The sequence below is a fragment of the Passer domesticus genome, chromosome 6 (assembly GCF_036417665.1).
Source record: "Passer domesticus isolate bPasDom1 chromosome 6, bPasDom1.hap1, whole genome shotgun sequence".
In the NCBI taxonomy this organism is placed as follows: Eukaryota; Metazoa; Chordata; class Aves; order Passeriformes; family Passeridae; genus Passer; species Passer domesticus.
Window position 1 is genome coordinate 21288124 of NC_087479.1, and position 27231 is coordinate 21315354.

General features: G+C 38.8%; 1 protein-coding gene and 1 long non-coding RNA gene across 9 annotated transcripts in view; both read right to left on the reverse strand.

The window, feature by feature from the left end:
* The window catches only part of NRXN3 (neurexin 3), a 962727-nt gene that overhangs the window by 498901 nt on the left and 436595 nt on the right, over positions 1 to 27231 (reverse strand). For 7 of the 8 annotated variants that reach the window (XM_064423713.1, XM_064423714.1, XM_064423712.1 and 4 more), the window contains one exon: positions 22305 to 22424. In XM_064423713.1, coding sequence (XP_064279783.1) covers positions 22305 to 22424 — 120 coding nt within the window. Of the gene's footprint in view, positions 1 to 14587; positions 14636 to 22304; positions 22425 to 27231 lie in introns of all 8 variants that reach the window. The other variant, XM_064423706.1, reaches the window with a different exon arrangement.
* LOC135302795 (uncharacterized) lies at positions 22517 to 25303 on the reverse strand. Its single transcript, XR_010364361.1, has 3 exons — positions 25215 to 25303; positions 23929 to 24046; positions 22517 to 22585 (listed from the first exon to the last, which is right to left on the reverse strand). It is a non-coding gene; the product is annotated as an uncharacterized LOC135302795 (long non-coding RNA).

Below are 27231 nucleotides of genomic sequence, written 5' to 3' on the forward strand. Positions count from 1 at the left end.
CAGGTGCCAGGGATCACATGTTACTGAAAGATTCATGAAGTCTTTACAACACTTTACTCCTTGTATTTTATGCCTCTGAAAATGAATACATCTGCTCCTTTTTTGCTAAATTTTAGTGTCCATGCCTTGTAAATGATAATGAGAGTTCCAGAGGGAGGAAGAGTCAGGCCCCAGAGTGCATGCAGCGACCCCAAACTTCAGCAAGGCAAAGTGACTTGGGAATGTCATTTCTTTAGTGTGGAAAACTGGACAGTGACAAACACAGCACAGAGAACAATAGGCTGCTGTGCCAGAGCAGAAGCCAACTGCTGGTTACTAGCTCCCCTTGCACAGAAAGGCCAAAAATGTTACACAGCTCCAATAGTAAGATTTAAATCCTCCTAGAACAACAAAATAACACAAAAAAGACTGCTAAAGGGGAAAAGCCAATGCTATAACTGCAGCTGAAAAGAATTATTCTTTGTACCAAGAGATGCTATGACAATAGCATTAAAAATAAAACACTGACTTTTTTTGTTCACCAGTGGCATTTGTCTGCCATCTCTTCTAATTCAAATTGGGTTGAAAAACAAAGCTCATCTATTTTGAATCCCGGATCTCATGTAACAGTAAGGGGAAAGCCACACAGTTATTAACAACCAAGCAGTAAAGAAAAAGGAACTTGATAAAGGTGGTACATTGCAGGCAAAAAGAGATCATTTTGCTGCTTTGGGTTTTCAGCAAGGCTGTGGGAAAGCTTATATATTAATAAAACATGATTATTGACATTCACTAAGACTTATTGTTAGGTCTTTCCTTTTTTCTTGTATACTTGTACACTTGTACTTATTTATCACAGTCTATAAAAACCGATCATGAAGTGTAAAAATGTTAGAATTACTTTATAAAGGGTTATACATCTATACAGTGTAATTCTGCAAACAGCTTCCTAATATCTCAAAAGCATTATATATAAGAAATGGCATCCTGTTCTTTAGATTGAGGTCACACTGCCATTTTTGGCATTAGACAACACCATAAAGGCCTTCAGATCTCTCATACTCTATAGCATTCACATTCTTTTTCCTGTTCTGTGGACTAGGTTATTCACAAGATTTTTTTTCTCCTAGGCAGGAACATTTCTACACTCCAGAAATAATCATCTTATCACTTGAAGTGAGCCCCAGTTGGACAGACTAGAAAGAAATAATCAAAGAACTCAAGCAGCATGCCCGCTCATTTAGGCCCCCTTCTCCTTCAACAGTCCAATGCTTCTTGTTTTCATTACTTGTTCAGGCCTTTAAAGACTTGGAAAACATTTACAGTCAGGCCAACTGTTGCTTACTTTTACACGTCACCCCCAAAACACTATTCATTTGTACCAATAGGCAGTAGATTGGCTAGCAGCTACTTCCTAACTGGTCTTCCTTTTCATTAGCATCCACATTATCTGTTAAACACATGAGGGTCCTTTAAAAATCTTGCCATCTATTAAATTAAGTAGCTCATAGGTTACCTTATTCTGATAAAATGGTATAGGGCACATTAGCTTATCTCCTAGCTTGTTTCCTTCATCTATCTCTTCCCAGTAATTTAAAAAACCCCAAAATCTTGCTGAGCTACTGAGAAGAATTGGCTCATGTTGCAAACCTGTTTCCATGCAATAAATTCAGAGAAAACTTCTGAGGTACCCTCCATATGTCAGGTTTCTTCCTTTGTATACTCTTTCAGAAGAGACAAGAGCCCCTGATCTGCTGAATCTGTTATGGGTTGGCTTGCTACCAAACTTTCCAAGAGAAGTGATAATCACTTTATCCATTTTAGAGAAGCACAGGAAAATAGGTTCTAAAGAAGAGGGAAGTAGCTACTTGTTCTACAGAAAATAAAATTAAACCCTGGATTTCACCAGCATGCCAAAAGAGCACACACTCTGGGATTACATCCACCTTGGAGTCCTCCAATGTCTCGAGCTGTTGTAGGTTTTTATTCTTCCTTCTACTTCTTTTTGCCCTTTTTCCTTAAGACATGCCCTCCGCTTCCAAAAGAGAGAAACGGAATAATCTCTTAGTAGCTGACAGAAACAAGAAAGATCTTCCCAGAGGCAACCATTCAGATAGAATATAATTTATTCTCTGCTTTTCCCCACCTATCGTTATGCAGTTTCAAAACCCTGAATGGCTTTGCAGTCCTTCATGCTTTTCCTTACCACACATCTGAAAGACATATAACTGTTATCAACTCCATTTTGCTAATATGAGCTACAAATGTGGGCTAACTGAACACACAATCCTATTTACAAAAACTTTCAGGAGCAACAGACAGTAACAAGCTTAACAGATATCTATTTTAGAAATAGATGATTCAGATCCTGAAGAATTCTGTTGTTCTTCATTGCCCACAAGGGGAGTTTGACTAGTTCAAACATCCTTACGTGACAGGTGTGTGTGTAGGGTAAGAGTCTACAGAGTAACTGAATGCACCAAGGTTTGCTTACCAAGAAACAACTCTGCCAGACCAACCAGGCACCACAAAGCACCTCTGAAAAGGACACCAGGAGTGGTCTGCAGCAGCCCGAGTCAGTGCTGGGAGAAAAGGACATATCCCAATGCTTACAAACAAGTCTTCCTTTAGGCTTGTGCCAGCACTTCACAGACATTGCCACCATTATTTATTCCTATTTACCAAGCATCAAAGAAGGTAAAACTTGCAAGAGAAACCAGTAGCATAATTCAGATAAGAATCATATTTCCACATAACACCCAGTTAAAAAAAAAGACAAGAATGTTCAAAAATCCAGGACTGTGCTTTCTGAACACAAATAAATGCCAATGAATATACAATACTGGTCAAGGAAAAATAACTAAAACAGATGCAGAGGAAGGCTATCAGGGGACAGACAAGCCTGTCTGGGAAAAAGAATATTAAAAAATCTTGGCTTGTTCAGACCAGCTAAATAAATGTTGAGAGGAGATACATTTACTGTGCACAAACACCCAGGGGTAGAAATAGCTGAGGAGTGGAAATGACTATTTAACTAAGGACAATACTGGTACAAGAACAGATGGTTATAAACTGCCAAAGAATAAATTTAGACTGGAAATTAGACAAAGGTTTCTAATCAGCAGAGCAATGAAGCTTTTAAAAAGCCTTTACAGGGAACAGGGGCAAAAAGCTGCTCTAAATGAGGGATAAAGCTTCACGCATTTCTGAAAGGTATTACGAAATATGGTTCCCTACCAAAGCACAGTACTGGAGGTAAGGGCTCCTGAGGCCCCTTTCAGCCTCCTGCTTCTCTGCATTTCACACTAAAATCCAGTCACAGCAGCACCAGCATATCAGAAGTATAGTTCTGAAATACTTGGACGTCCCAGAACAACTACATGAAGAAACATTCTGGCCAGACTCTGCTTAAGGGTAAAACAAGACAGCTTCCAAGGGAAGGACTTCAGGAGCAGCCAAACCTGTGAAGAAAGCCTGAGCTGAACTTTTACCTTATCTTATTACAAAAGCCACAGACAAGGGGCAAGCACAGACAGAAGATGTCATCTCCTTTAAAATTCATAAAACAAAACGATAAAAAAAGTCCAGGGGCTCATGGGACAGTCTCAAGATATTGCTTCATGCCAGACAACCCTCCTGACCATCAGTCACTGAAAGATGCAGTTTTGTTGTCTGACAATACAATATCTTTATCCAAAGACCAATATTTTTCTCTCATTATTTTTATTAAGTATTTTCATAAAATACAAGGATGGAACTCAACATTATATTACACATGGTGTCTGCTTTCTATGAGCAGAACACAGTCAAGTCTTTTGCAAACTCATACAAAATGGTAAATATTTGATCTTTTCAACACATGCATGTGCCAAAAGTGATAAAGCATGGGAGGAAAGTAACTTCTTGAGAAGTCCTGCAGAATTATAGGGTTTCACCTGTTTTCTTCATTCCTTAGTTATGGCTGCATCGTGTTTATGCCACATACAACATGTAACATTATTTTAGGACCAAAAAAACCCAAAAAAAACCTCTCAAAAAATGGGAATTTGCTACAAAGGCTGTATCTCATCCAGCAACTGCCTCTTGACAGCCATTTCTATAGTCCATATTATCAGGGAAGATGAAGATATACTAATCATTTCAGGCAAAAGTGCTTGGAAAGCCCTAGACCATGAGGAGATATTCTCTGGGATACTCAAAAAATAGGCCAGAAATAGCCCATCGATAAGTTATCTGAACAAGACAGTTCCTGATAAAGTGAGGAAACACATGAGGTATTTTTGTAGAACACAAACTTCACTGCTTCTTCAGAAAATCTTTGGGTAACTGATGCAAGACAGAGTATGTGGTTTTCAGTTGCAAGCTCTGTCCCCTTGGGCAAATTACAAGAAGTCCAAAATTTATACAAATAACTCTAAACTGACAGTTCCATGCAGAGGCCATAACCATTACCTCTGTACACCTCCTTCCACAGACTAAGACCATGTTCACTGTGACTGAATCCTCTGATGATGGGAGGTTTTCCACTGCATGCCTGATTAAATGCTACCTTCCAGAATTCTTGGATAACAGGAATTAAATTTTAATGCCCTTAATCTAGTTGACACTTTTTCATAAGCTCTTCCTCCCCTCCTTCTCCTGTGTTATAAATGACCAATTACCTAATCTAAGGTAATGCAGCTTTGGTGGAGGCTAATGAAGATGCGGTGGGTGAGATCCTGCTCGCATCACAGTCCCATTAGGAAAGGTTAATCACCTCCTATCTTGCAATCCCACGTTTTAGCTCCAAACAGCAAGGAGGCAGAGAAAGAGGCATCCATCACATTAACCAAATAGTACAGCAAATGCCTGGCACTTGATCAGCAGTAAGGTGCTCTCCTGATGGGAAGAGGAAGACTGCAAAATGAAGACCAATAGTGACTCTCCAAGGTTGCTCAGGGACAGAGATCCCCATATAAGAAGCAAGGAAGGGAAGCACCCCAGATAACAGTTGAGATTGGTGCTTCAGAAGAGAGGTCTATATCTTCATTCCCTGAGAAGGAAGTACATCACACTGTATGTGATGTTGCCCTTTCAAGGTATCAAAAACCTTGTCTCAATGAACTGTGCATAAGCAGCTGAAGGAAATCAGAGAGGAACAGACCCAGCCTATGCAGAATGAAACAAACCTTCAGGATTATTTTATAATTCCAAAGCCTCAGGAACAGCCTAGGCAATGGAGTAGTGATATCTCCTCTCCACATTCAGACTATCCATTGCTGTTCAATGTTGATCTACAAAAATCATTTATCTCCAGTGAAGTTAGAATGCATGTGAACATAAGAGCCAAAGGGTTTGTTTGTTGCATCAACAAGGCCTAGCCCTGCGCGGCTACACATGCTTCTGTAGATATCTAGAACTAACCTTCATTGCACCAATTCGTTCCATTACTAAGTACTTAAAGAAAAAATAATTTCTTTTGTGAACTGAGGCAAAGGGATGGTAAGTAGGAGGAGAGGAGACATTCCTAAAACTTTTGCATTCTGATTGACTACACAATAATGTTGTGTAATTACTACAAAAAACAATTTTTGGTTTTTTGGGGGGGGGTTGGTGTTTTTTTGTTTGTTTGTTTGTTTTGGTTGGTTTGTTATTTTTTTTAACTCAGGGTTTTTTCCTAGAATTGTCTTCTTTCATTACCACTATCCATGACCATTAAATTTCCCTCACATAAACAGTGAAAATCCTTCCTCCTCTTCCAGAGATGCTCCCAGAAAAATGAGAAATACTTCAGTTGTCAGACAGAGCTGCCTCTTTACTGTCTTTTTTTTTTTTTAACATGTATATATATATATACACTCATGGCTCCAGGTGACCTTCTTTGCTGGACCTCTTCAGCTATTAAGGTCTTTAAGTGGCCTTGCCCAGATGATACATATATTCTCTCTTTCACCATATGAGATATCTTACAAACCCAATTTATGCAAGCAAGAATAGGTCCCATGATGTCAAAGCTGAAATAGGATACCCTGAAACTGGTAACATGTATGGCAGAAGATAGTAAACAATTTTTTTAGCTGTGTTTAGTCATGATCAAATTTAGGCTCTGTATAGTTCTAGAGAAACCTGTCATCAGTGAGTGCTCCATTTAGTTTGCAAAGTAGGAAGATGTTTCCATGCAGTCTAAAATTAACCTTACTTAAACAATTTCTGCTTCGCTCTACTCTTGATTGATAAATATTCAAGTGAAACATTTTATATTAATTTCTTCCAAAGCAGAAAGGCAGACAATAGTAGCAAAAGAATCCTCTGCTTGGAATCTGAACAGTGAACAAAACATTCAGATTGTAATCTTCCACAGCTGCCTACTGAAGAAAATGCCTACTTGAACTGCCCCCAGCTCTGATAGCTAAGGGACAAATACAAAAGGAAACCCATACAGACAGCTGAAGTGGCAGGCAGAGGTTCAGAATTTGATCTGAGGGATCGCTTTGCAAATCTGCAGAGTGTATGTAAGACTAACATTAGGCACAGGAGAACACGAAACCTAATTTAGGAGTATGAAATTGCTTTTTGAAAGGATTTTGAAAAAAAGCTTAGAAATTAGCCTTTCAGAAGCTCTTGTCCCAAAATTGCTTTCAAATTATTTTTTAAATACTTAACCCTTTATTTTACTAGAATAAAGTTTATTTTTTCTTATTTTTTCTTAAGGCTTATTAATGTGTGTCTTTAGATGAACTAGACAACACTGAGTATGCTTGTTTTAAGAACAAGTGATCAACATGCATTTTATGCCCAGCTAAGTTGAAATAAATATTTTCAGGTTCTCAAGCTGTGTTTACACAGCCATACTTATCAAGCAATGTGCAGAGACTCAGAAGGACCTACTTATGACAGAAACCAGTGTAGTTCAATGAACAGATGAATGGATACAGCAGGGACACTAACTCATGGATTGCAGCAGTCCAGGTGAAGACGTCCACAACACCCCGTGAGTACTAACAAAGAAAAAGAATTTTCTCTGTACAAATTGCAGGGAGAAAGCTCTACATTTTCGACATGGAAAGGGTGCAGGTAAACAAAGACCAGCACTAACATCACACTAAGAGACAGAACCCAGGTGCCCTCAGAGAGTTCCAGCAGTACTCTGCCAGATCAAAAGGGAGAAGACAGATTTATTGCCCAGGCCAGAAGGTTCCGGCATAGGACGAATCTGCGCCTTGCTGTGCCCTGCTTCTTCAGGTGAACAGTCATTTGCTTTAAGAAGGTTTTTCCTTTTCCTTTTTGTGTGAAGCAGAAGGTAATTCTGAGGTGGATTCAGAGTTATTCGTGTCTTTGGATATTGCTGCAGCTGGTCACTGTGCTTGCTAGCCTGTATTGTACTGGTCAGCAAAATAACAGGATTTCTGCTATCATGGACTTTCCTATTACAATTAGGAAAATTAGGAAGAGATACTTCCATTATCAGGTTTACAAGTTTTACAGGTTTCTGAGAACATTTGATCTCAATTTCTGTTTTCTGAGAGAACTAGCACTACCAAAACATCCAATCAAAAGTTGTAATTGGCAAATGCTAGATATCATGAACAGTGGCTCCATCAAAATTTCCCATTTAAAAAGTTACAGTTTTCAGCATTTATTCAATAGTATTCACTTACCTGGAAAATATAAAAATCTTATTCAGCTTTTGACCTTGCTTCTCTGACCACAAGCCTTAATTAGAGCCAAAAGCAAGAGAACTGTTCTGACAATGAATCTTTCTGTCAAGAACTTTCCAAGATGTTTCAGTTCTCCAAAATATCCCACTAAGTAAGCTATGTAGTTGTCATCACAGCAGAACAGCTGTTATTTTCTTAGAGACTGAGCCATATCTGAACCAGAGGAAGATACATAGCTGATCCCAAACTAGCTCATCCTCCCTACCATCTTCCAACTGCCTTTTGAAGAGGAAGCTCTCTCTGACATCCAATAGTCTCACTACCTTCTGTAGCTAACAGTTCCCAGATTGAAAAGATATATAAGACAGGAGCAACCAATGCCAAACGAAACTTGAAGCCATTAAAAAACAAAACAAAGAAATTAACAAAAAAACCACAAGCAAACGAGGAATAAGGGAAAATTTTCTCCATTCTTCCTAGTTTAAAAAATATGTCTCTGGAGAGTTCAACCCCTTCTGCTCTGATGTGTACTCCTGCTGTTTTACTGCAAGCTCTGTCGATTCACAGCTGCTGCTCTGCACAAGTCCTGGTCTGCCTTCAGAAAAAAACACATGGAAAAGTTGGAGAACCATTTCCCCCAGTCAAACAGCAAATCCTAAGTCAGAAAGAACACACCAACACAGAAGTCAGAAATCTGCATTATAACAGCAATGACAAGGTGATTCAGGGCAAAAGCTGTACTTATCAAACTAATGAGTAGCATCAGCTATTTCCCACACAGAACAGGTTATGCTTTGAACTAGTCTACCTCACCCATGCCCATGCATTCTCATCCAAGATGCTCTCTAGTGACTAGTGCATTGTGATCCAGTCTGGTCTCCAAAGTATAATCTATATGTAGTAAATATGAATCACTTCACTGGAACAGCAAGAAGAGTTCAGTTATTTGCTTTTTTTGACAAAGGCAAAACAAATAGCACATTGTATGCAGAAAATACCTTCACAGTGTTATTCATAAAGTCTTGATCATATTTCTCAATCCTCTAATCCTTGAAGCCATAACTACTACATCAAGATAAGATAACCCCAGAAAAGTATCTGGGGAGGACTCAAAGACAAAAACCTACCAGTAAAGCCTAGCTTTTATTGTTTGGTAAATTTTCATGGTAGCAGAGACAGGACTCTGATTGAGAAGTGATGACAAACACCACTTCTGAAGTTAAAAATCCCTCTGGTGTATATCTGATGATAAACAGAAGCACTTCTGAAGTTGTACCTGGGAATTAAAATTTGAATGAGAAATCAGAGATGAGCTTTGAGCATTGGAACATTTACTGGCATCTTAAACTTGCTAGAGGTATCCAGATAAGAAGCTTTTCTTGCCCTGGAGAACATGCATGACATGGAATTTCCATGCCACAGCTCTTGGGGATTAACAACTGATGGCAAAAACTGCTGCTTATACCCAAAACGTGTCCTGAGGTAAGGGAGTAAGAAACAATCCTTACATAATGACATCATCAATGTAGTCAGGTCCTAAAGTTCCCAAGCTGAGTGAAAAGTAACAACTGTAAAAATGGTGAGATATGCGTTAGGAGTCCTAAATGCTGAAATGCATTTAGGTATTTGAAATTGAAAACTGTTACTGACTTGCCCCAGAATTGCAGTTGTTCCATATTAATCAGGACTAGTCATAAGGAGTTAAAAAGTGGGGAGGGTCTCAGCCTCATTTAGACATGTAAAGATTTCTACCTCTTCTCTACTAATCACCTCCACACCACTTATGGGGATTTGAGACTAGATATTATAAATCAGGAATTGGCTCTCAGTCAGCATAAAAGCAGGAAAGTGCAAGTTCAAGCTTTTGAAAACTGCTAAGAACAAAAGTGGGAGGACAAGTGAGGTCAGACTGTACTTAACAGAAGCATGAGGAAATGAGAGGCAGAGCTATGAAGACACTGGACACGCATCTACAACACACAAAGAAATGAGTGCTAATCAGAAAGCTAAAATAGCAGACTCCAGGGACACAATGGATGGAGAAGCCTTTCACCCCAAATACCTGCTTCTATAAAGAAAGAATCTATTCTACAGAACAAAGGGAAGTTCTCCATCCATAACTTCAAAAAGAACTAGTAAGTTCTTCAGCCATTTCAAAGACAAGGTTCCAAAGCTTCCTCCTTGCAAAGACAGTACCACAGTAGTGCCCCACTCCAAATCTAACTGAAAACAGGAGAAATAAAACACAAAACTCCCAAAACCATGAATAGGAAAGCATATGGTAGGAGAATGAGAACTGCAGAACTACTAGTTATTTTAAGTGACAAGATCACATAATTTAAGTTTCCAGGGCTGAAGCCCTGGAACATTTTGCACAAGACTTAAATAAATAAATAAATGTGGAACCAGGCAGACCCCTGCAACATGCAGACATCTTCCTGACTCAGCAAGCTATCCACAAGGAACGGCCACACATTGAGTTTTACTGTTTGCCCTGAAACTATGGCATCTGGAAGCAGCCTCCAGAAGGTTTCCTAAACCCTCAAGTCACAGCAAAGCTGCAGGACTCAATAAATATCAAGGAAGACATAATCTGTAGAGGACTATACAAAGCCTTAGGTGATTTTGGAAAACCTCTTTTTGAGATTAATTTGGAGAGGCGAAAAAGACAGCTGGAAGATAGAGATTATTTCTAACTTCATTTCAAGTTTTCACAATCCAAATATCCACCAACAACCCGGGAAAACTCAAGCAAAGGATGCTTGGGCTCTGTGGGTACACAGCACCACCTCGTGGAGTGAATGAAACACGTATACAAAGGAAGGAATGATTCCAGCACTTGAGACGTCTGCAGCTTGGCTTTTTGACAGGCTGCTCTTCTAGAAGGTTAACAAATCTCTCTATCGAATTTGTGCTTTATAAAAAAAGTTCACTGCAGATCTATAAAGAACAAATGAACAACAAACAACTCCCTATTTTTATCTCCCAAACTCATCACCGTTAACATAAACACTGCAGGCCTCTTCATAAATAGAGTGTGGGCAGACAACCATCTGTACTGAATTTTATTTGCCAGCAGGCCTAGCACAGCTGTGAGCACCCTTTTCTAACAAGTCTGAATCTTATGTACTTAAGGTGGGCAAAGAAAACAAGTCTACAAATTCTAAACTTGCCAGGAATAACAACCTATACTTCTCTCTATTTAGTACTGGAAAAGAAAAAAGCCCCTTTACATTTAGAAAAAGAAGGAAACTCAGAGAAGCAGATATTGCACCCATTCCAGTATTTGCTCCCAAGTATGGAGGTATGCTTACAGAACGTCTGAGAAGGAACAGCTTAAGTTACCCAGTGGGTTCACATCTTAGTGGTAATAAATAAGGATTTCCAGGCACTACTGAAAACATGAAGACCTGATTAGTTTCTACCTTATAACAGGTAGAAATTAATCTGTGCAATAGAAAGCATTTAAGTGTCCTGACTTCTAAAGGAGCTAGGCAAATACAGGGGGCTCTGTGCAGAAGGGAAGTAGTTGGTCTTATTTTCAGCTCCATCACAATTATTGTGTTATACCCAGCTCCACTTCAGCACATGCTTCGAAGTTTATTCTTAGTTCATCCTGGCCTCCAGGATGAAAGTTGTTTAAAACCAGAGAGCACTATGTGTATTGTCTATTCATTTCAAATAGCTCCCATAATTATTTTATTACAGGTCTCTCAAATGTGATATTTGGGCTAAGCATGTTCTCTGGCATGCCTAATTTAAGTTTAAATGATTTGAACTATCAATATTTCATACATATAAGCCACCAACAGCAATTCCACAGCTAAGTGGAGACCTCCGTGAGGATGCCTCCCTTAAGACAAAGCACAAATTTATGTTTCAAGTATCCATCAGAAGCATCTCTATTTCAGCATAAAGGTGAAAGGGATTTAAGCCTCTAACCTCTTTCAAATAGGAAAAATGCTACAGGTAATAAGTGCAAAAATGGAGGAAAAAAAAAGAGAACAGCCTGGTGGTTTAGGTTTTGGGGTTTGTTTTGGTTGTTTGGGTTTTTTGAGGGTTTTTTTTCCTGACAGTACAAACACTTAACTCCTATGATTTCTGTTAAACAACGTGAAGCAGAGATAATTCTGTCTGATCTCAGTTTCCAGCATTCAAGTAACTATAACAAGATACATTCTCAGGATAATCTCCATGCTGCAGCACTATATGCTTTAGCATCACATGGCATGTAGGATTAACATGGTGCCCTGCCTAGCTCAACGTACTGCACAAATGTGCACAACTCAGCAATAGCTCACTCGGGTATTTCAGATATCTATGTATGGCAACTCATGTACCAAATGCATATTCTGCAGAGCTGACACTACAGTTACAAGACATCAAAATCATGCCCTATTGGGTAACTTTACATGTTTCTGTCAAATATTATGCCCACTGAACTCAAGATAGATACTGGTATCTCTGTCTCTCACACACACGTACAGTCACTCAAACAGATTTTCTCTTGTCCCATATCACACAGCAGGAGTGCCTAAAACTATTTGCTGGCAGTCAGAGTCACAGTCACTGCTTCTGAGAACTTGGGCTCATTTGCACAGAGCCAGGTCTGCTGAGTTCATTCTGCACTGGTAACACAACCAATCCAGTGCTCCAACAGCAAAGCAGGAAAATGAGTCTGCTGATGTCAGCAATAGTGCTGCCTTCGGTAACATGCAGCTGGCTTGCATCCATAATGTAAACCCTGGTGCACAGGCACTTTTTGTGACAGTCTGCATATCCAAGTGAAAGACACCTGATGGCTAAAGTCTTCAGTGATAAAAAGAAATACACATATTAGCCCTCTCCTCAGCATTTTGTGGTATTGAACTACGAAACTATCTGTGGCAGATGAACTGTTAAAGACACAGATGCTTCTATGGGACCTATAAATTGTATGATGGATGGTTTGTGATACTGCTATGTATCTTCATCATTTGCCCGAGATCAGAGGGCAGAAATGTAACAGACAGAAGGTCATTTAGTACAATCTGAAAAAGAAAAAAAAAAAAAAGAAAGAAAATAAATATGACAGATGGTTATGGGAAGCCAGCAAACCTGACACCAGTTTTTCTGTGGTCAAGCACTGCAAATAGGTTTCAGACCAGAGATAAGAGGAAGAATAGAGCCCCAACCACACTTCCTTCAAAATAAATGTTGGAGTCTCTCTGGAAGAAAAATATGCTTATATTTGGCAGTTATATTATTAAAGTCAGAGTCTAGTCAAGACACTCTGGTCTAGAGGTCAGTTATGTTATCTGAGACAGTTACTCAATAGATATGAGCACAACTACTCTCACATTAAGGCTAGAGACACTACAAAAATCAAACTGCTTTCATAGGGATGGAGTAATGTTCAAATCTCTTTCCCCATCCTGCTCCAGACCATGCTCTCAAGCACTGTACTGGCAATAGACAGAAAGGCATATCCTAGACTAAGGAGGCCACCACAAGCTCATGCTGCTTATCTCCAACACAGAGGTCTGGGAAGAGCCTCAGGAAGTCACAGCCAGTAGCTTATTAAATAATAAACCTAGGCAGAGGAGGAGAACTTACTTAGGTCAATGCTTTTAAAACAAGATTAATTTTCTTTCTCAGGTTTTCTGCTAACTTGCACAATAAATTCATCCTTATGACGCAGTCAAGAAATCCCAAGCTTTGTTTTGAAAATAATGAAATCTACTGCATCCTGCTTTTTAATTCCTTGATATTATCTATTCAAAGCTATTCCAAGACTTTCACTGAAATATGCAAAGTTTTTCTTGCCCTAAGTGTGCAGTTTTCATCAATTAAAGTACTGCCCATGAAAAATTTTCACCAGCTCTGTATGTGCCCAAGACTTTGAAATGAACTAACATTCACAGATTGGAAAGCTTTTTCATCTGCAGACAGTTGTTAGCTAACAGGGGTTTCAGTTAACACTTGCATTCCAATAGAATTCAAGTTATACAATTATTCTTAGGGTTTCTTACTAAAAAGCCTAACTCCTCCAACAATCAGAGAAGTTATTTTGTGTCCCAAAATCTCTACGGATAGCAAAAGGCCGCTGAAGTCCCAGACTCCTCTCCCAGCATTTGCCAAGGCCTCAGATGTCAGTACACAATGAAACACCTCCACAAAGATAAATTAAATCCACCAAAATGTGCTCCCCTGCGCAAAGCTTGTTTCACAGGTGCCCAAGCAGCCAATTTCAATCTGCCCCTCAGGGATCATTATTAAGATAACTGTAATTAAGGTTTTTCATCTAATCCCCAATGTTCTACAGCTGAGATTATATACCAGCTCCTGGGTAACAAGATTGCAACATAATAAAGCTATGTCCCTATATGCAGCTAAACTCCACTGGAGATCAATAGTAGCCTTCTGTCAATGACAGGAAATAATTAGTACATTAGGCAGCTCGGATAGTGAACAAAGAATCTCCTTCAGGACCTCCGACTCCTCCTGCCTTTGTTTTTCTGTTAACAATTTCCATTGCAAAACAACGAATAAGCGTAAAAGATGTGTCTCTTGATCCCTACTGACCCCAGCTTCCTCCCTTAGGTAGCCCCAGACTTGCAGGCTCAAAAATCAGAAACAAGAAAAAAGTTCAAAAATTCCAGTACTGCATGTTGGCATTCTCTCAGCTACCCACACTGTAAATATTTTATGACATAGATTTGCCCACCTAATGACTGTAATCTTAAAGGTAGCTTTTAGTCTAAGGTATATAAAAAACAATATATATAAATCTTAAAAACAAAACAGTTAGGCACATTTGATATGTGGACTGAGAATCCCATAACAGATTCTGATCTTCAGTTATTGGCATGAATCAGAAGTTACCTCACTGAATTAAAATAATGACTTTGTATTTATAAATGTTACTGCAAACAAAGCCTAGTGTGTAAAATAGAAAAGATTGACTTCAATCCTCATCTATTTGTTCTCACCCAGTAATGTAGGCTCCTCTTTGAGGCGCTGTTCTCTGTGTAGACAGCCTGGGAAACAAGCAATAATCACCTTGAGGACCCTAAAGGAATAAGGAGGCAATATAATTTGTGCTGTGGCAAACAGCTCTATGCTGTCTGGCAAAGCACCAAGTTAACCCCACCCCATCTCATCAACATCACACCCCACTTATTACTCACCAGATTTAGATCAATGCCTTAAAAGCACACATATATTACTGAGCTCAGTGCTGCAAAGATGGGAGAGCATAAAAAGCCCAGGTGGGACAAAAAACAGATTAAGGATTATCGCAAATCAGAGCTTCCATCCAGGACAGTAAACCCAACACGGAAATCATATTTTTATAATCCACAGTGCAATTTACAACAGACTCATAGGGGATTGGAGGGAATGATCAAAGCCAGCTGTGTGCTCACCTGGACTAGTGACTGAGTGTCCTGCTGCAAATCAATTGCAACAGCTGGAAGACCAAACAGATTCTTCAAGGGTTTTTTTTTTTTTATCCTTCTCTGCACAAGAACAGGTACTATCTGCATACCATATGGCACTCAGAATACCTGATGCTGATGAAACCATAGTAGGTGTGAGATTATCAAAAGTATTTGGACAATACAATTGAGGACAGCATTGTGTGGGGGGAAAAAATCCATTTAATGTAAAAGTCCTCAGGCACAGCGTGATTTTGGCCTATAAAATCCAATTCTACATACATTTTTCATTACCTTCCAAATTCAGTTCTGTACTATGTTCTGTGAAGAAGCTATGATAAGAAGAAAAGAATCTTTAAAGAGTAAATTTGATGGTTGAAGACTTGTATTTTTCTGAGTTTTTACATTTACTGCTTCTCAAAACAAATATGAACATGTGCAGGATATTACAAAGAAAATACTAAATTTAAAATTAATCAAATTATTGTTGCACTTGACAATTTAGAACAATTTATTATCTTACATTCAGTCAAAAGATGTGCTTACAGAGCATCATCAATAAATGGAGCTTGGGGTGACAGAACTGAGACTCTTATTCTGCTGTACAACATTTCTGTTTCTGCTGCCAACTTACATCAGTGTCTTATCAGTGATTACACCCTGGGTGTGCCATTACTGAAGGATCAGCTTCTGAGGCCAAATCTCTCATGGGGCAAAATACATAGGACACAGTACCACTTGCTCAGCTGCTTTTAAGATGAAAAGTGAAAATTATTGTCATGACTACAGAAAGCATCAAGTTAAAGAAAAATACTGTCAAAGGGAGCAGAGATCACAAGGAACAAAATTATGGCAAGAGCCTTCTGAGACATGCTTATGAAAATGGTATAGCTGGTGAACAGCACCAGGAAGGGAATTAACTGCTTGAACTGCTCAAAGGCTGATAACAGAGGCTGTAATCACTCCCACCTGTAAAAAGTCTCTCTCCTTCCATGCTATTGAAGTCTGTAGCATGGCTGGACCATAGCTTATGGGCTGACAGCAGCCAGGTGTGCACAGATATCAATGACTGATTACAGCTCTCATTCTAAATGGTCCTTCTGCCAAGCTGTTGAAGCAATTGTAATTAAATTACTCACTAGAGACCTAGCTGCATTTTGGGGATCACAAAAGGATGAAGTTGGCTAGCTTTCACTATTAAAAAAAGGAAACACTTTCATGTCAGGGCACCTTGAGAAGCTGAAAGGTGCAGAAGAAGCAATTTCAAAAAGCACCTGTCGCTCAAATTCCCTCTTTCCCCCCCCCAAAACAGGGACAGACAAATTTCTCCCTCTAATGTTGGCAGCACTGCCCATTCCAGATGACTCCTGAAGGGAACATGGGGCAAACAAGTTCTTGATCTGCAGTCTAATCTGATTTAACAGCTGTTACTCAAGGGAGGGAAAATGCCTTTCAGTACACTGAAAAGAATGAGCATTCTTAAATGGCTGAAGAGCTAAGGCAATTATGTACTGGGCTATTACCAAGCATCAGAAAATTTCATGGTGCTTTCATAAGAAGTAGCACCAGTTCCTTGCCCTAAAGATGCTACCTTTCTTGGACCTGCAAGGCAAATTAAACAGTGCTAAGAAGGATGAAGGTAAGGTTCACAACTCAAATCACATTGGTACTATGTACATCATGTACTAAAGTACAGAGTTGCATTTCCCTTTTTTATCCCCGTTCTCAAAGGATATGGTCATTCACTGTCAGAAGACGCCAAAGGCTTAAGTTAGGAACTGAAAATGAGCCATCACCCAGAAAACACTAGTTATAATAAATGAAAGACCACTAAGTAAGCAAGAACAAAGCATGAGGAGAGAACTAAGAAGTAGGCAGTGTCTGACCTGTTGAAATGAAGTATGATTCACTGAAGATAAATCAGAGGTGACTCTTGCTTCATGTAGGATGGATGTCTCTGTAGTATCAAAGGCAAATCCCTAAGCATGCTGATATTTAAACAGCTGACTGGTTCAGCCATGCATGACTAATGAAGTCTATGCAGATTTATTTTCTACACACTAGCAACCTCTTGCTCTCTGACTCAGTGAGTGAGTAAGCTAGGCACATTAAAAACAAATGGGTGATAATTAAACATGAACAATGAAGAGTGTTTCTGTAAGTAAATCAAGCTGAATTTTTGGCATTGGCATTAAAAGAGGTCATGAATTCTGGACAAAAATCAGCCCAGATGGTGAAAAACACAAAATACTGAGAGGGAATAGGGTTCATCTCCCAACTGGTGCTCTGAATCCTGCAATGGAGAGCACAAGCTGTAACTGCTCAGTGACTCACAGAGTAAGTTTGGGATGCAAATGGCTCATGAGCACATCAGAATAAAGCTATCATCATAAAGGAAGGGTTTCCTATTTAGCATTTCTCCTGCTAGTAGTCTCTTCTAATGACTATTCTGCTGTGCTATTTAAGCAGACACAAGGGAAACCAATTCTGCCACTGCAACTTAGTTTACAGACTATGCTCCAGAAGCATCAATACACTTTCATACTCATTCACTTACTTAGTAGGGTGCAAAAACAAGGGCATTAATGAAGAGGGATGGGCCTGCTCGGACAACCTTTGTATCTCACACATGTGGGGCTAAGACCAGCTTCAGTCTTCCTTAATCAACCAAAAATACTCTGTGCTTTACTCTAAAGTATTGATCTTAGACATTTTTTGCTAATTTTGATAGCCTTCCTTTTATGTCAAGTAAAAAAAAAAAAAAAAAATATTGGCTAGTAAGCCTCACTCACTATGACTACATAACTGAAGTTATCGAAAGCTCTTCTTGTGATGATGCTAAATTAATGAACAATGGACCAATGTCACCATAACTCTCTTTCCCCCTAATCTTTTCCTCCTCCAAATGATATTCACATAAAGACAGTAAAAGCATATAGATTATGCATCACAAAGGGATTGGGAAAAAAAATGCAACTTATTGCATAAAAAAACCCAACAGCCCTGTATATTACTTCTCTCCCAGACAAAAAAAAACAAGCATCACTCAGCCAAGAAACCTCATTGGAAGATTACTTAGGAACAGAATCCTTGAAAAGCATGGAGACTGGAGGCATATGAAGATACCAACACAAGAGAACAAAAATCTTGGGCTGCCTTTTCTCTTTAGCAATCAAATGGAAAGTTGTTTTTAAACCAGGTGTTTTAAACCAGGTTATTACAACCCAAAGTTTATAAATAAATGAATAAATAACCCTTCTAAAAAGACAATCAATAATCCACAGATGGATTTAACTGTTTCAACAACAACATAAAACCTGTTTGAAAGGGTGATTTATACTCTGCTTGCAAAAGTCATTGCTGCAAAACATTGATTTTTCACAGGCAAATACCTCTACTAATACATACATGTGTTACCCTGACAATTGCTCCTGGAAAGCTTGACCCTCAGTGTTACTCATCTGCATGAAGCACTGAGTAAAAAGCAGCACTTTCTATGATGTAGTTTGAAAAGGATGTACCATTTTCATTTGCTAGATTGCCAATGTCACCTCTTATGCATTCTCTTGTGCAGAAAATGTTATTGTTTCATGAGATAAACAGGAATGTGAATGAATCAAAGAATCACTAAAGCTGTTCATAGGCAATAGTTTAAATACAGGTCACTTCTCAGGGAGGTTTGAATGCTTAACTACCATGTTTTCATCATATTTCATAGTTAACATTAGCAGGGTGGATTCACCCCAGATGTGAGACACTTCACTAACATTGAGAGTTAACTTTACATCTGCTGCCTTACATGCTTAAAGATGCACATTTGAACAGTCTAAGCAAAAGCTCGGCATGCCAAGCAGAACTGTTTAATATTTCTAATATTAACTGCAGTATGCTAACACTGACTTCCTACATCTTAGAGTAGTATGCAGATTCTTAAAATAGGTTGAAAGCCCACATTGAATGTGATGCTGAAATGATTAAAACATCTATAAAGATTGAAGACTATGGAACAACTTCAAAATTTTGAGAATATATTTTAAAATTACATGGAAAATAGAACCAGTATATCCTGAATAGCATTATTGCTTCTATTTCTACCTTTCATTTCAGGCGCTAGTAACGATCAATGGGAAGGGCAAACCTTTAAATTCACTTTCATACAATGGACCTTCCCAAATGAACTTGAGGAGAGAGGGTGTCTGTGGGTTATTCCTGTGTTTGGTTCTTTAAAATATCAGTACAGTTGTACAAGTCAGAATAAAGCATATTAAAGCTCAATTTATTCCCCCATGGCTACCATTAATTTCTTATTCTGAAGCATCTTGATTACTACAAAGTAAAGAACATCTAAATAGAGCTACAGACAAACAGCTAAAATTAAAGGCTATATCATAATTTCCATTAGGAATTTAAATCCTAGTCTTGTTAAGCAACACTGGTGAATGAATAAACATGTCTATAGGTTTAAAAAATGCATCTCTGTCACCTCTGAAGGGTGAAGGGGAATTACAGGTGCTTCATCTTCATCCTTCAGAAACAGAAGTTCCAAGCCAGTTGGATCTGAATTAGGAAGTTTAATGGCCTAGTCCCGGGACAAAAATTAAAGAAGGAAAACATATTGGCACACCAAGCTTTACTCAGCATTAATAAGACTGATTATCTTTGCAAAGTTTGCTCTAGCAAATAAAAAAAACCCCAAACATAAATCACACCTACCAATAGTTTATAAGGGATAATCTAGGAGACCAACAAGAATAATTGAAGAGAATACCATACTTATCATTTATCTATCTCAGAGGCACACATATAGTCTTCACCAAACACACAAAAATCAAATTTCCAGTGTAGACACTTGACTTGATCAATATAAAGAAAAAGGTAAAATATGTACAGTAAGTCAGCCTTTTGCTATCATTTTCATTGGGTAAAACTCAACCTGTTCCATTTACTTCAGTACTCCATATTTACACCAGTGGGAGACCACCAATTGCTCAAAAGATAGAAATGGCTATCTACTAAATTAATAGAATGGACTGCTGTGGCCAAAAAATGTTCTACCAAAGAGCCTCATGCATTTCTAAATAAAGGGCCTCAGGTTACACAGAAGCTATCTCTCCCAGTCATCACCTGCACTAAAATCCAGTCTAGGGTATTTGCTTCAATTGACTGACTCCTGTACTTTGATTAGCAACCACATCTAAAAGCTAGGAAGGAACATGACTTCAGCCTCCTCAACTACACACCCACAATGTACCCTTACTGTATCAGCAAGTCAGGAATAGAAATCTATTTCCAATGTCATGATACAAAACAAAGACAAAATCAAACAAACAAATAAAACCCACAAAAAATGTCATACGCACTTTTTGAAGGTCCAGGATGAAGTCTTGTCATGTTCCGGAGGAGTCCACATGACTTACCTTTCCAGATCACTTTGAAACCTGCACCTTCTGCCTGTGTTTGTAAATTACCAGCCAGGCCTGATAACTGGAGGCTGGCTCCTACACTGCCCACAACACCCCCACTCATGTCAAGATTCTTTCTCTGTGTTATTTCCAGCTGCCAGCTCTAAAAATCAGCAAGAAATCCCCAATTACAGACACAGGAACCTGACTCTTCCTGATGCTTCTGGGCCTGTTCTAAGCCATTAGCAACAGCTTAACAAGGGCACAGCAACGTTCTGGAGTTGTGAAGCTAAACACATTAGAAACAAACCCCACAGTATCAATAACCTAAGAGATTTCCTGGATATGTATTTAAATGCAACCCAAGAGAATTCAAAGTAGTGTTTCTTTCACACATTTGTGTGCTACGCTTAGCAAGTCTAAACTGATTGACTGAACAAGTAGTTTGACAGTGGGAAAGTGGGTGTCCAATTGATAAAAACAAACCAAAATAAAAATGCAGAAAATTGGCACCAGATCTTGTGACTCCAATGTGAAATGTTTCTTCTGGACCCAAAGGAAACATTCTGAATTCCAAAGCAATCCAAAACCAGACACAGCATTACAGTCTATAAATCTGTGTCAGTAGTACCTTGTTTATACAGCCCCTGTCAAAGTATGAATGCTGATAGGCCTTTCCAATATCTGTTTGAGAGAAATATGCTGGAAGAAATGGGAGACCAACAGAGACAACACTACATATTATGAATGACTCAAAAAAGCAGGCATTTTAGCCTTCAGCAGAAACGGATTGTCACCATATGCTACACAGCTTGTCATATGTGCATCAATTCAGTCATGTGTCAGACTTTTAGGGGAAGGGTTGCAGATATGACAGTGCTGTGGTACCAATATTGCATGGACCTTGCTGCTCCCACTAATTAAGTCTACCACAAATACATTAACGAAAAACAGTTTTTTCTGTGTTTAAAATTCATACAGTCAGTGAACCAAATTATTGAAGCCCACTGTTACGCTTACTACAGCACTCATATGTGCTTTGTTCCCTGCCTTGGAGCAAGTGAGGGACAAGGGGGCAGTCACCTCAAATAAGAGAAGCAGGCAGACAGTAGAGCTGAAGTGATCTGTTCTCTCCAGGCAGGAGCAAAGGCCAAACCACAATGAACAGAGGGAATGTCAAAAAGCTGATTAGCTGCCCCCTAAAGGTAGACTTAAGGGGTTTGTTCAATTATTTTATCAGAGATCCTAGTAGTACTTGGCCAAGAACATTCAATGTTTTGAGATTAAGCAAATCAATACACCAAGAAGCACAATGGTTCTGCTGTGTATTTAACTGATTGCTGGTTTTAAGTGAACATTCTCAGAAACATTACTCAGCATTTCAGCATACAGCTATTATTTCAGTAGAAGACTAGAACACTACTATGTAGAACACTACTCATTTTACATGCATTCCATGCCTTTCTCACCAAGGTTTGAGATAAAGTATAATTCGGTACACAAAACCTAGACATCTTTTACCTATGAAAATATTACATACAATATCTGCAAGTTTTCTAAGCCAGGAATTCCATTAACATCAATAACCACCACTGGACTGGTGAAGTTAGCATTCAGAAAGAAGAGGGGGAATAAACCACAGAACAAAAAATAGCCAAACAAAACCCATACAAGCCGAATTGCATATTTTCATTTTAAGGAGGGAAAAAAATAACCTGCTGTAGGCTTTAAAGAAATTTCCAAGAAAAATGTTCAGATTTGACACTGAAAAACTTGTATTGCAAATGAAAGAACAATTAATTATGTGTTTTCTGTACTCTCATGCATCAGAAATCACAGGTAACCAATGCACTGAAAAGTCTACTTACGATCATTACACTGGCTCCCAGAATATGAAGTCATGGAGCAATCACAGGTGAAGCCTTCCCATTGCTGATTACAGATGCCCTGATTTGCACAGGAATCTTCCTGGCAGGTAGTGCTCGGTCCTGGAGAAAGGATGATAAGAAAAGAGTGAAATAAAGCTGAGAGAATCACTGGGTCAGGCCCACAATATCGTCAATTAATCACCACCATTACCATCAGGATCCTCATGCAGAAGAGAGAAAGCACTAACCAAACACTGTTCCATTGCTGGACGTGCAAGAAACTCAGGTAAAAAGAGCACAAAGACAGTATACACCTCTCAACAAAACAGCAAACTAACACAGAGCAAGGAAGAGGGAGCAGCAACATATTCCCTCTTAGGCAGGCCCAACTCACAGGTTCCCAACTTGCTCAAAGAATTTCACAGTAAAATAGGGGGTGATGCCAGACCAACCAACATGGCCAGGTTGTTGTGCTTCCCTAGAAGTTAGATCCCCTTATAGAAATGAAAGCTAATTAATAGGCCCATGAACAATGCCTCATCATACCCAAAGAACACTGATAATGTAGATTGAAATTGAAGCCTCAGCTGGTTACAGCTTGGCTTTATAAGTTAATAAAAATCAGCCAAACAAAAACCAAACACTCTATTACACAGATTCCTCTGGAAACATGCTAATGAAGTCCTCAGAAAGGCATGACATTTATTCACAACACTTCTCTTTTTGGATTGCTTTCCATGCTTTTGGTAGAAGCAGAGAAGGAAGCAGCCACTACTAACAGAACAGCCTCTCATTGTTCTGTAATTTACAGCTAACAGTTGCTATCCTGTTCAGGTAAGCCTTGCAAAGACAAAATCCAAGAAATAGGCAAAAAAAGTATTCTTCAGATCAGAGAGACTCTGAATTACAGCTACTGGTCTCATCCACAAGGAGGTAGCTGGATTCTGAATCATCTGATAGCAGACATGAAGCTGTAAGTCATAGATCACAAGAACATGAATTTACAAGTTACCTCCTGGGTAAGTATTTTATATTCAACATTCTAGACAAAGGTATGTCACTCCTGTTGTGCAGGATTTTAAATAAAATGTACATATACATTTGACATACCTACTATGCTATATCCTGTATTTGTTGGAAAAGAAGAAATGAAAGAAATAAAGCAGATAATAAAGGATCAACTGGTTAGGCTGCCTGAGATCAGTTCATTAACTACTTTTGGTATAGGAAAATACCATAAGGACAAAAAAATAACTGTTCAACCCATCCAAGCATCTTTCTTTACAGTCTTTGCCAGCAACAGCAATTCCACAAGACTCAATCCTTTCCTTATTTCTTCATCACATCAACACTACCATCTGTATTTTATACATTAGATAGGACAGACCAAAGCAGAGACAGTATTTTTAAATATTTTAACATAAATGAAGCCCCCTTCAACCTCCATCAGACACCATCCATAGTGATTTCACAAACTCCCACCATTATTCAGCACCTTTGATACTTAGATTGCACACCTGGTCACTTCAGTATTTACAAGCCCTTGTAGAACCCACATCCAACTGAAAGTCCCTTGTCAGGCCACGATCCTCCCAACAATTCAAAGACCAAGCCAGGAATGTACCCTTAAAGCTTTGTTACAGAGTTTCTGCTCTCCCCACCAGGCCACCTTTCCTCACTGAAAGAACAGAATGGATGAATTCCAGCAGTTTTTCAGCTATCTGCATTTCTTTACATCTCTCCTGCAATGACAATGAACATGTGACTTGGTAAGCAGAGTTTGACTGAACATTAACAAAAACCTGAGCTTCTTCCAGAATTTATTACACTGCTAAAAACAAACAAACAAAATCCAAAACCTCTAGGTAGAAGCATAAGTGTGGTTAATAGAAGACAACAACAAAATCCCTAAAGGAAAGTTGAACTATTAAAAAGAAATGACAGCAGCAGCCACAGCAAGAAAACCCCTTGTTGCCATGCTGAAGGAAATTTGAGCAGCACTTTTCAACACCTTTCTCCTCCCCTCCACCTCTTCTTCCCACCCACCTGACTCTCATTTGCAGCCATATGACTCCCAGTGGTCTCAGTGGCACAGTGTGAAATTAACAGATCACTTCTAGATTAGAACAGAGCTGACAGACTTTCCAGCGTGGGCAGGCAGGCACATGTATGTACAGGCCTCCCTCCTGCCTTTACTCTTGTAAAAATCATGGATATAAATATATACACATGTGCATCAGGTTGTGGTCTGATACTTGCTTCAGACTTACTCTGGCCAAGCAAAAGGGATAACACTTAACCATCTGAAATAGAATATTAGTTGTCATTTTACCTAAAATGTCTAGATTATCTGAGGATAAGGAATGAGGAACAGATACCTCTCCTGTACTTTACTATCCCACTATCTAACCTCAAGCATTAACCGCAATACTCCTAGAGGTATAAGCAAGCAAGCTACCTATACCTATATTTTAAAAATTAAACCAGAAAGCAACTGTGACTCTATGCAAACTTGCTACAGCCTCAACTATAAAGACCATTACATAGCAGCAGAGCAGAACACCATTTTCAACAATGATCCTCCACTTTTCCTACATTTTTCTGAGAACAATTTAATCACTAACTAGACTTGGCAATGGGCATATGCTTTACCTAGATGCTGCAAGAGAAAGGACTCTATTCAAGGAATAAGACTGCATGAGGCCCAGTATCTGTGGCTTGAATTCTTCATATGATAGAGCCCAGAGAGCAAAAGTACTTGAATTCATGGCCTATATTATGGTTTGTATTGAACTGTATTTAACAAAAATCAACTGTGAAGATGGGAACAGCACTTTCAGCAGCCAGAGGGGGGAAAAAAAAGGAAAAAGAAAAAAACAATGAGGAGGAATTTTGAAAGCCTGACAATACCACAAGGAAGCTTGAAGCCTGATCTGCCATCTTTAGAGTCAGTCATGACAGCCAGCAGAGATGCTGGGTACTTGGCTTCACTTCTTAGTACTACGGGCCATTTGAATCATAAAAGGATTGTTGTCTCAGAGTTCATCTACTCCTGCTGCTAACAGTCATTGTCTGATGTCATAATCCTCTGTGGCAACAGAATTTTCTTCAGAGCAACTAATAGGGATGTCACAGGGAATTAGGATTTTGGATTAGGGAGCAAAGTGACAGAATCACAGGAAGGATTATAAAACATGAAGATTGTGCTACCACGCACATGCCCTTTAGTGCTAACGAACAAGGAAAGAAGATGACAAACAACTTACATATAAAGTAGTAGAATTGTTTCAAAATTACTAGTGCCATCAGGACTCAAGTCTATTTTTAATCTCATTCTTCTGGCAACACTAAGAGCAGACAAAGTATTTAAAAGCAAAGTTTCATAACTAGTCTTCACATAATAATCTGAAATACCTCTAATTTTACTGTCTGTTTGTATCTGAGCTTGGTGCATTGCCTTCTTCGTGGCACATGCACAGTGGAAAGAGAAGTGAGCAGTAGAAATCAAGTAGGAGAAGTCCCCAGTGCAGAAAGGCAACACCACTAGCAGAAGCATGACTTGGCTGTGGCTCTTCTTGTCCAGGCTAAGCCTACCAACAGAGCATCTCCTTTGGAACATGAAATAGCAAACCAGGATTCTTCAACAATGTCCTTTTTATCTTTATGTGTGCATCTCTAATTTTTACTGGAAAAGCTCAGTATCCAAGGACTTGCAGGATCTGAGATTTCTTGGGTCTCCCTCCCCACTTTTCTTCAGCTAGCTATCCAGATTTTTCTATACTTTTTTTAAAATACTAAAATTTTTTTACTAATTTTTCTAATAAATATTTGAAGAAAATCACCTTTGAAGAGTATAATAGCCTGATCTTGTATCTGTATTCTGCTTAGACAAATTGTTTTTTCTACTCTCTTTCCTACAATATCAGTTGTACGGTATGTTTCTCTTTGTCCTGAAATTAAAAAAAGAAAAAAAATTCTACTGCTGCATGTTGCTAAAACTTCCATGTTTCACTGGCAAGAAAAGTTATTCCTTCTGTACCTTTTGAAAACTCTTTGCAGAAAAAGGAACTTGAGAAATAAAAGGCAGTACTGTGTTTATTGTTCTTTCCAGTTAGATGTGGAATCAGTTTATACAGCAACTGCAGAATTATAACACAACTGCTTCATGCTTTGATCACAACTAGCAATAAATATTAAGATAAGCAAACCATTATTGGTCTTGCACATCACACCTTCCTCCCCACATCAAAAATTCACTCTTTTTTAAGGGAATCAACCATCTGTGTTAACGTTATTGTCTCAATAAGATGAAGATCAGCAACAGGGGAAGATCAATAACTATGGTTCCATTTTCATTCTTCATCTCCCTAAATGCTCTCGTCTCTTCCCCTTGAATCTTCAGAAATATTACCAAGCAAAAGGAAAGTAATATACACAAGGCGTCTTTACAGCCTTTGCAGAATAAGGTGCTTTTTTAGTCCTATAGTTCCTAAATTACAAATGTCATGCAGCACTGAAATATCTCTACCAATAGCTCTACTGTAAAGCCAGACATTGCAATCAATTTACACCTTTGATAAATCTACACTCTACTTCTGTCAGCATTCCTCTTTCATAACCACAGAGTGTCAGCCTTTTTTAATTCAATCTGCAGTAGCAGTTCAGCTCAGAAAGGCATCAGGTCTTGGAAACCATATGCACCAGGTAGAAAATAAACCTCTTCCAGGACTCTTCCTTGAAGGTTAAGTAGGAAACAAAATTATGCCCAATAATTTTCCAAGATCAGAATTTTTTGGAAAACAAGATTTTTCCTGCTTAAAAAGTGAGCAAAATTAAGGGTGAATCTCATGGAACCATCACTTTCTGGGATGGACCATACCACATATACTGTTACTGCCAAATACGTACTGGTGGTATGTCAGCATTT